Genomic DNA, 10,756 nt, shown 5'->3' with positions numbered 1-10,756 from the left:
CTAGAAAACCCAGGTTAATACACACTGTGCTTGGATGACTCTGGAGGAAGAGAATGTTAAGGGCGAGTTTACGGATTGGCTCTGGGATTTCAGGTGAGGTTCCCGAATCTGATCCAGTGGAAATGTTCTGATGGTTCCATTTCCAATAGGGAAGACGCTCTGACGCAGTGATGGGCAAGCAGGATGTACGAAACAGCCCACCGGGGCCCCAGTCATGTCTGTGTAAGAGGCGAGCTCTGAGGATCATGCATTTGATCCTCTGCGACATTCCTGTCAAACTAACAAGCATAATGAGGTTGGCCGGTGGCTCCTAACGGTGCTGGACAATGTGGGGAACACACGATGCAATCAGGGATCACCGGTCCTGGCTCACACGCTGCGTAAGTTACTGTGAGTGTCTATATTTCGCAGTCCTGCTGACTCCATGACTCCAGACTTCATCCTTCAGAACTGTGAGGACAAATTTCTGTTGTTCTGGTGGTGGATCTCTTGTGATCCCATGGACTTTAGCTCACCAGGCTCCTCTGTCCATGGAACTTCCCAGGCAAGAATACCGGAGTGGGTTGCCATTTCCTTCTCCATTGTTTTAAGGCACCCAATTGGTAGCACTTTGTTATGAAGTCCAGGGAAACGAATGGAATCCAAATATGTGGGATGCTGTAACTGACAAGCAGGGATTGTTCCGGTATTTTAATTGCAATATAATTTACATACACTGAACACACCAAATATGTTTGGCAATTGCAGTGTACCCTTTAATCGCCTGTAACAGGATGAGAGTATTTCCATCACTCCCCCATATCTCCCTCCAGCCCATTTTCCAGGCAATCACTGCCATCTCTCTCCGTGGCAGCCACTGTCTCATATCAGTCACCAGTGTGGCGAGCCACGTCCAAGGGCAGGGGAGACCGCTCTGGGTTGCATTACCCACAAAAAGTGAATGTCACGTCAGTACAGCAAAGTTAGCACCGTGCTGCTCCTTTCGTTCTTTCTGTAAAACTATGTATCTGGAAGGGATTCCCAACTGCCTCAGTGATAAAGAATCACCTGCCAAGCAGGAGACGTGCGTTCGATCCCTGGGTCAGAAAGACCCCCTGGAGAAGGAAATGGCAACCCGCTCCAGTATTCTTGCCTGGAGAATCCCGTGGACAGAGGAGCCTGGGGACTACCGTCCACGGGTCACAAAGAGTTGGACAGGAGTGAACAACAACAGTATATCTAGAGACAAAGACCTAAGGCTTGATGCCAAGAAGCAAGACTCACTGCTTCAACTCACAAAGCGTTAGTGAGTCTTCAAATAACTTTAAACTACAAAGGAGAAAAATCAGACTATTTCAAAGTGTATGGTGTTTTGAGCATTCTTTGGCATTGCCCTTCTTTGGGGTTGGAATGAAAACTGACATTTTCGAGGCATGTGGCCACTGCTGAGTTTTCCAAATTTGCTGGCATATTGAGTGCAGCACTTTAACAGCATCACCTTTTAGGAGTTTAAATAGCTCAGCTGGAAGTCCATCACCTCATCTATCTTTGTTTGCAGCAATGCTTCCTAAGGCCCACGTGACTTCACCCTCAGGATGTCTGGCTCTACGTGAGTGACCGCACCATTATGGCTCTCCCAGTCACTAAGACCTATTTTTTATAGTTTTGTGTGTTCTTGCCACCCCTTCTTACTCTTCTTCTGTTAGGTCCCGGCCGTGTCTGTCCTTCATTGTGCTCATGTTTGCATGAAATGTTCTCTTTCGAAATGAGTGACAATGCAGACCCTGGCTGTAAAGGTCCCAGAGACAGAACTTGTGCTCTCCTCAAGTGGAAAGTTGAAACCATATGCTTTTCTTAGAAACAAGTATCATTCAAAATAAATGACCCTGGTAACCAAGCACCCTACTCAAGAAGGGTGCTTAAAAAAAAAGAAGAGTAAAGTTAAAGGAAAAAATAAGCATAAAATCAGAACCACATGAAAATATAAATGATCAAAATTGACTTGAGGTGGAAAACTTGAATAAATTACAACAGAAGGCATTGTAACCTAGGAGAAAATAGAAAAGCTCATCAAATATTTACCACCATACATCATAGAAGCAAATCCAAAGTCCAAGATTACTCAAATATCTCGGAGCCTAAAAGATAAGGAAGTTCTCAGTTCAGCCTACTAGACCATCTGAGGGCGTCCCTAGTGGCTCAGGCAGTAAGGAACCCGCCTGCAGTGCGGGAGACCTGGCTTTGATTCCTGGCTCAGGAATATCCCCTGAAGAAGGGAATGACAACCCACTTCAGTATTCTTGCCTGGAGAATTCCATGGACAGAGGAGCCTGGCGGGCTACAGTCCATGGGGTCACAGAGTCGGACATGACTGAGCAGCTAACACTTTCACTTTCAGACTACATAGATCACAATAACAATTTTACTGGGAAGATTCCAAAAGGGAACCACAAATCAATCTTACTGGTGAATATGATATAAATAATAAATCATTATGCTGAAATAATATACCATGGCCAAGTACAATTTACTTCAGGTTTGTGAGGATAATTAAATTCAGAAATAATCTTTGGAACTCACTTATATTAATGGTATGAGAGAGAGAGAAATTATATATCACAGCAGATTACAACATAAGTTGACAAAACTCAAAATCCATTGAGTTGGGCAGAGGAACTTACAGTTAAGGAATTCTAAATTTAATAAAGAGAAGTTATCTTGAAATAACAACGAACTCTGGTTCCTACGATGAATCACCACTAACACCCCAGTTACAGTAAGAAATATGAGAAGGATGCATGCCCCCCCACCTGCACCCCAGCAGGGAAGTCCCAGAATTTCCCCACGGCAAAGTCTTGGGGCTGACAGTTTGGTTGCAAGCAGTCTGAGGAGGTTGTTTTGAATCGCAGTTTTATTTAAGACCAAGGGAGTGTGCATTTTGTACATCAGAGCGTGACAGGCCCTCGGGACAGCGTCCTTTGAGATGTGTTGTTCAGTTGCTAGGCTGTGTCTGACTTGTTTGTGACCCTGTGGACTGTAGCCTGCCAGGCTCCTCTGACCATGGGATTTACCAGGCAAGAATGCAAGAGTGGGTTGCCACTTCTTTCTCCTGGAGATCAAACACGAGTCTCCTACACTGGCAGGTGGATTCTTTACCCTTGTGCCACCTAAGAAGCCCAGTTCAAGGCACCAGAATGATGGAAAGAAAGAGGAAGAAGGAAACCATGCTAAAAATGAAGGGAATGGTGAAGCTCAGATTTGTTTTCTTTTTTTAAATCTCGAGAGATGATTTGTTCATCAAGCTTTTTTAAATTAGTTAATTTATGTGGCTGTCCTAGGTTGTAGCAGTGGCACAGAGGGTCTCTGATCTTCATCGCAGCATGCAGGATCTAGTTCCCTGACCAGGGATCGAACCCAGGACCCCCACATTGGGCTCATGGAGTCTTAGCCACTGGACCACCAGAGAAGTCCCCATTGAGCTATTTTTGATGAAAGACTTTTCTGTGCTCTAGTCCATGAATTCTTTTCTGCTTGAGAAGGGCTGGGCATGCACACAGTGAGGATAGCACTCGAGGATAAAGGCAGAGGTGGGCAGCGGTTCAACATCTTCAATCCAAGGAACCCCAAAGATCAGCAGCAAATCACTAGAAGGCAGGGAGAGGAATGGAGCAGAACTTGCTTGATGGCCTCAGAGGGAACCAACCCAACCAACCAACACCTCGGTCTCAGATGTCTACCTTCCCGAGATGATGAAACAGTCTCACTGTTGTTTAAGCAACAGCAAAGCAGAGAGGGACACTTGAAGGGACAGGGAGTCTTCTTTTTTACAGTGTGTTTATCTATTCACAGCTATGCTAGGTCTCTGTTGTCACGCGGCTTTTCTTTGCTTGTGTCAGCTGGGGCTTACTCTCTGGTTGCGGCGTGTGGACCTCTCATTGCTGTGCCCTCCCTTGCCGTGTGCGCAGGCTTTATGCGTGCAGGCTTCACGGCTGAGGCACGTGGGCTCAGGAGCTGCGGTTCCCGGGTTCAAGAGCCCAGGCTCAGCAGCTGTGGCACACGGCTTAGTTGCTCTGCTGCGCGTGGGATCTGCCCGGATCTGGGATCGAACCCGAGTCTCCCGCATTGTCAGGCAGGTTCTTTACCACTGAACCACCAGGGAAGCCCTGGGGAGTATTTCTTCTAACAGTCACTGTTCGGTGTTGCTCTGGACGTCCTGCAAGAACTAGGAAAAGGACAAAGGAGGAGCAAAAGAAAAATAAAGACTCGCGGGGAGTAAAATAAAGAATAACAGCAAGTACAATGGTGACTTAGAGGTAAGCAGACTGAGTGTGAGTAAACTTAGGCTTACACACACACACACACACACACACCAGAATCACCAGGTCAGGGACAATGAATAAATAGTTAAATCTGTTTATTATCAACTGGCTGGCAGGGGATATCACCAAAGTAAACACATAGCTCCTTACATGATTCTGATTTCAGAGACACACCATGATTCTGATTTCAGGGACACACTGCTATGTGTACACACCTGGAAGGAAACCAACCAGCAGGAAGACTCATGGTGCTGAACAAGCGCTTGGACTGAAATACAGCGAATCCAGACATGACAAGTGAAGGCTGCACCACAGGGAAACCAAGCCACGCCCCACAAATGGGGGGAAATTGCTCTTCTGAGGACCTTTGGGTCAAAGGAGGAAATAAAACCAGCCTGGCCAGAGATGTGAGCACCGGGCACAAGAGCTTTGGGAGGTGGCCCAAGCCCTGTCCCGTGAGGTCATGACGTAGTCACCCCACAGGAGGGGCTGCTGCCCAAGGAGCTCCTGGTGGAGCCCACACCGCGGGGCCACCCAGAGATGGTACAGACCACCTGGGAGGATATCCTGTGCAGAGACGTGTGTGGAATCCAGGGAAGAGTGGTTTGGGGGCTGCGCAAATCCCAGCATTCCTGTCGGAGGACACCAGGGGAACAGCTGACCTGAGGACACATTTCTACCAACTTGTTGCCAAACGGAGGAAACCAAGAACAGGGAGCGAGAAGCAGCTCAGTGGCCACGTGCCCTAAATGAGCTGGTCTTGGAGCACTGAGATCCAGATGGGTCTTCCTGTTCATCATGACCCTGAGAGCTGGCCAGGTATCAGAAGGGAATGAAAAGAGAAAGTCAACAGGGCTACTAGAAGAAATAAATAAAAGCATTATTATTAACCACTGATGCGATGATCTGCCTAGAAAATTCAAGAGAATCAATCAGAAGAAAGCCTGCTAAGACTGGTAAAAGATTCTAATAATATAACCAGATGCGTGATATAGACACTGTATAATCATGAGTAGCTTTCTCATGCACTGCACACCAGTAATGACTAATTGACAAATGTAATAGCAGGGACCAGCAAATTATGGCGCGTGGACTAAATCTATCCCACCGCCTGTCTTTAGAAATAAAACCACTCATTTGTTTATGTAGTTATGGTTGCTTTTGCACCAACTGCAGAGTTAAATTAGTTACGACAGGGGCTGAATGACCCATAAGCCTTAAAACATTCACTATTTGACCCTTCACAGAAAAAGTTTGCTGACCCTGGTGATAGGAATAAAACCACTCATCATAGCCATAAAAACCATTAAATGCCTAGAAATGAAACTTACTAACCGTGGGCAGTGTATATAACAGAAAATTGGGGAGTTCCGCTTTCAGTAGTGGATGAGTAGTTCATAGATGACTCGCCTTCTTGGACATGATAACTGTAACCTTCAGCCAAAATATACATTTTTTTACAAAACTACCTGAAGCCTTTAGAAAGTGATGAAAAGTGAAGATTTGGAAGGAAAATCTTCACTGGGAAAAAGAGGTAACATCGGAGCGATTCCTTTACTTACAGCTGTTAGTCCAAAGCCACAAGCCCATCAGCAATGTGCAACCAAAACTCAACAAAGAAAAACATTCACATCTTACTTGTTTGAGGAACAAGGAGGCAAGTCTGGGTGGCCACAGCAGCTGGAAACTACAAGGGAACATACCAGAAATGAGAGGGACAGAGAGAAGGAGCCCTGAATCCTGCGTGTGACCTCAGCCAAGTCCTTGGCTGATGTGTGGACTAGTCACGTGTAGGGTAGACGTCGAGCCACCGAGCTGACTCTAGAAGAGGAATCGAAGAATCGAGCTGCAGCCCACCCACCACAGAGGAGAGAGAGCCTGAGATTTGGAGCCACCTGAGTTCCTACCTCCTCCAACAAAAGAGTTAACCTTTCCCTAAAGACTCTAAAAGAAACTCACTCCACAACAAATGATCACGATGTCTAGGAGACAATGAAGAATGAGCAGACACAGGGAGAAACAGGAAATGCATCTTCCTGAGTGGACGGGCGGACGGGCGGACGGGCGGGTGGGTGAAGGCGTGAGCAGACAGATGGATGGCATATATGAGTGGTACAGTCACGGTGCACAGCACAGCGGTAATGGCAGCGTTTAGGCGATAGGTGTGTGAGTACTGATGCGTTTGAGCTGTGGCGCTGGAGAAGACTCTTAGAGTCACTGGGACTGCAAGGAGATCCAACCAGTCCATCCTGAAGGAGATCAGTCCTGGGTGTTCTTTGGAAGGAATGATGCTAAAGCTGAAACTCCAGTACTTTGGCCACCTCATGTGAAGAGCTGACTCATTGGAAAAGACTCTGATGCTGGGAGGGATTGGGGGCAGGAGGAGAAGGGGACGACCGAGGATGAGATGGCTGGATGGCATCACCAACTCGACGGACATGAGTCTGAGTGAATTCCGGGAGTTGGTGGCAGACAAGGAGGCCTGGCGTGCTGCGATTCATGGGGTCGCAAAGAGTCGGACACGACTGAGCGACTGAACTGAACTGAACTGAACTGATGTGAATATTCACTGTACAATTTCTTACATTTTTTGTATGCTTAAAATTTCTCAAAATAAAATGTTGAGAAAAACAGATTTTAAAAACCTTGAAGTCTTTAAAGATTTGTAAATCTTTAAAAAAAGATTTGGAAGACCTTTATGGGGAAACCTATGAAATTATTGAAAGATATTAAGGAAGACCTAAATAAACGGAGAGATTTGTTCTTACTTTGGGATATCCAAATTATTGAAAAGATGCCAGATATCGTCAACATAATTCTGATTTTTCAAAAAGCCCAGAAGGCTCCTTTGTACAATTTGACAAAAGAGTTTAAAATTTAGATGGAAATGCAACAGGCCAGGAGCAGTCAAGACATTCTTGAGAAACAAGGTGGGAAGACTTGCCCGGTCAGAGCCCAACATCTATGTATAAACCTAGAATGACTAAGATGATAAGGACAGACAGACCAGTGGCACGCAGACTAAGAGCCCCCAAAACATACATACGGACGCTCGATGTCCTGTGACCAATGACACTGCAAGTCAGTAGGGAAGAGAGCTTTTCAATAAGTTTTCAAACACATTTTCAATAAGTGGTGTTCAGATAATGATTACCCAGAGGAAGAAAAGTTAAAATGGGCCCTTACATTAAGATCACACACAAGTCAATTTCAGTAGATTAGGCCCTAAGTCTTTAATCTTAGGTCCTCCCTGGTGGCTCAGCTGGTAAAGGGTTTGCCTGCAATGTGGGAGACCTGGGTTTGATCCTTGGGTTGGGAAGATCTCCTGGAGAAGGGAAAGGCTACCCACTCCAGTATTCTGGCCTGAAGAATTCCATCATGGGGTTGCAAAGAGTCAGACAGGACTGAGTGACTTTCACTTTCAAAGACCTAAGTATGAGGCAAGAACATAAAAGCTTTCAGAGAATAACCAGAAGGCTATTTGGGTGATTTCAAAGCAGGGGATGATTTCTAAAATTTACCTACATTAAAAGAGTTGAAATGGCAACCTACAAACTGGAAGAAGCTATTTTTAACATGTGTCTACTAGAAGTGCTAACACCCAAAATACTAACAGACACCTGCAGATCAATAAGAAAAAGAGCAGACAACCCAAAGCAACAAGCTGCCAACACAAGCAAACCGAAGCCGGAGGTGTTTCCAGGCTGGGCCTCCCCCCGTCACACATGGTAAAGTAGGCTTTCAGGAGTCCCCTGACATGTAGGGAATTCCCTGGTGGCCCAGAAGTTAGGACTCCAAACTTTCACTGATGGGGAAACTAAGCCCTGATGGGGAGCTAAGATCTTGCAAGCAGCAAAGTACAGCACTGTCCTCCCCAAAAAAATTAGTTAAGGAAAAAAAGCGCTGCCCTGCTCAGTGTTGTGTGGCAGCCTGGATGGGAGGAGGGTCTGGGGGAGAACGGATACATCTGTATGTACCCCCGAGTCCCTTCCTTTTCACCTGAAACTACAACATTGTTAATCTGCTATTCCCCAGGACAAAATAAAAATTTAAATAAAGTTTGGGGGGAAAAAAAAGAAACTGCAAAACAAAGAGTTCCTTAAACGTATGCATTTACTTTTAATTTGATTTTTAAATTAATTTACTTTATTTTTTTAATTCATTGATCTATTTTTGACTGCACTGGGTCTCCGTGGTGGCACACAGCCTCTTCCTGGCTGCGCGTGATCTCTGGGTCTTTCTCTAGTTGCAGAAAGTAGGGGCTACTGCTTTAGGTGGCCTCTCTTGTTGGCTCTAGCATGCCAGGTCAGTAGCCGTGGCCCCACAGCATGTGGGATCTTAGCTTCGGGATCAGGGATCCAGCTTGTGTCCACAGCATTGGTAGGCAGCCTCTTAACCACTGGATGGGTCCCAGGGAAGTCCCTTCCTGAAATTTAAATGCAAACAGTTTTGAAAGTCCCTGGGCATCAGGCACTGAGGTATGTGCTGATGGATAAAAAGATGAAGACATCTTGTTCTCCACCCTCAGGATCTCACATTACAATGGGCAAGACCAATGGGTAAGGTAGGCAGAAAGGCAGACACGGCCAAAGGTATATCCTTAGCGCTTCATGAAAATACAGTTCTTTCTGCTGTTGTTTTGTCAGAGGAAGCAGAAATTCCCTTCAACGACTGGAAGAAGAGAGAACCATGGAAAGCGTCCCAGGAAGGTGACCTTGTCAAGCCCTTGGAGGACGAGTCACGTTGAAAGAGGAGGCGGGATGAGGGGGGAATGAAGACTGCAGGGCCGGCTTTGTCTGCCCAGTGGAGTTCCCTCCAGAAGACGAAGTAAGCCGACGGCTTCGCCCGCGTCATCAAGCCTTTGGCCAATCCCTTATCGAGACGGTAGAACGACTGACATGAGGTGCGGCCCGATTCCCACGGACTTTCTTGAAAAGCTCGTTCTCAGCGGTTCCATCAAGCCTTTGGCCAGTCCCTCATCGAGAGGGGAGAACCACTGACATGCGCTGCGGTCTGATACCCACGGACTTTCTTGGCAAGTACGTTCTCATCGGTTCCGAATCTCTCCATGGTTCTTGGGCACGGCCACGTAGCGCAGCTTCCGGAGTAAGGGTGGCCTCTGCAGCATCTGCTCGTCCCACAGGTACTCGGGGGACAGCACCTTGCTGGGCTTGTGCGACAGCAGGTACCGGTTCAGGTGGCTCTCGTCGTGCCAGATGGCCTCGATGCCCTGGGCCTGGTCAGCCGCCATGGCCTGGTGACAGGCCGTGGTGAGCCGGTAAACCTCAGGGACCGACCCCCCAAAAAAGCCTCCCGCGTAGTAGAAGTCACCCTCGTCTCTCGGGATGTAGGCTCGAGACAGGGGCCGGCGCTCATAGGTGAAGGACTGGCGGTCGGCGGCGTAGAACACGGGGTGCAGGGTCCCGAAGAGCGGCGCCAGGATCTCCACGCCCACGTGGTCGCTGAACTTCATGTCCACGTCCAGGCACACCAGGTAGTCCACCTCGCAGAGGAAGCGCTGCCGCGAGAAGTTGCTGATCATCTCCATCCGGTGCATGGAGATGTCCTGCCAGCGTCTGTAGCTCCCGACATGGAGGACCACCACCTGCCTCCCGGCCCGGAGGGCGATCTGGGGCACATCCGCCGGCCGGTCGGTGAAGACGTAGTAGGTGACCTTGTGTCCCACCATGAAGTACTTCTCCGCCGTCTCCAGGAAGAGCCGCAGGAAGACCACGTATCTAAGTCCAAAAGCAGAAGAATCCGCTTGGGCAAAAACAGTTTGTGAAACCTTAGCCATACTTTGAGGACATTATGTGAAGTGAAATAAGCCAACCACAAAAAGTCAAGTACTGTAATGATTCCACGTGGATGAGGTGCCTTAGACACAGAAATAGAAGGGTGGTTGCCAGACACTGAGGGAGTGGGGAACCAACAGCGAGTGTTTCATCGGCACAGAAATTTTAGTTTTGCAAGATGAGAACCGTTCTGGCGGCGGTACCACATCTTCAGTGTGTACACCGAAATGTGTGCTGAAGTGTATGTTAGGACCAAACTGAAGCCAGGACAGGCTCTAAGGGGCAAGCTAGGCCTGAGGCTTAGTCTCTAGGAAAGCTGAGGCACTGGGAACTCCCGCAGGCAGTGTAGCTCAACCAATCAGAAAAAATCCTCTTAGTCCCCCGACTGCGCCAGACCTGAGCCAATCCGGATAGGGATGCAGGTTAAAAGTCCTGCGTGCATAGGGTTTAACCAATCAGCTATGCTGTTACAGGAACAAAGAACCATCTGTATAAAAGTAGATGTGATTCAGAGCTCCGGGCTCTGGTGGAGACTCCACTGCGCTGGATGAGATTTGAGCCCCAGCTAGCAATAAACCCCTTCATGCTTTTGCATTGCTGTGGACGTCTTATTCTCTCAGTTTTGGGGACTCGGACTCTGGGCATAACATGTACACTTAAAAA

The 10,756-nt window shown here is 47.5% G+C and overlaps 1 protein-coding gene across 2 annotated transcripts in view; it reads right to left on the bottom strand.

Annotated features, from left to right (window-relative positions):
* Positions 1-8,393: 8,393 nt before the first annotated feature.
* The window catches only part of ABO (ABO, alpha 1-3-N-acetylgalactosaminyltransferase and alpha 1-3-galactosyltransferase), a 37,203-nt gene continuing 34,840 nt past the window's right edge, over positions 8,394-10,756 (bottom strand). For both annotated transcript variants that reach the window (XM_069582071.1, XM_069582072.1), the window contains exon 9: positions 8,394-10,036. In XM_069582071.1, the coding sequence (XP_069438172.1) occupies positions 9,346-10,036 (691 nt within the window). In that variant the 3' untranslated portion in view covers positions 8,394-9,345. The remainder of the gene's footprint in view (positions 10,037-10,756) is intronic.

The sequence above is a fragment of the Ovis canadensis genome, chromosome 3 (genome assembly GCF_042477335.2).
Source record: "Ovis canadensis isolate MfBH-ARS-UI-01 breed Bighorn chromosome 3, ARS-UI_OviCan_v2, whole genome shotgun sequence".
Classification (NCBI taxonomy): Eukaryota; Metazoa; Chordata; class Mammalia; order Artiodactyla; family Bovidae; genus Ovis; species Ovis canadensis.
The sequence above is the reverse complement of the archived record's forward strand: the minus strand, read 5'-3'. Positions and strand labels throughout refer to the sequence as shown.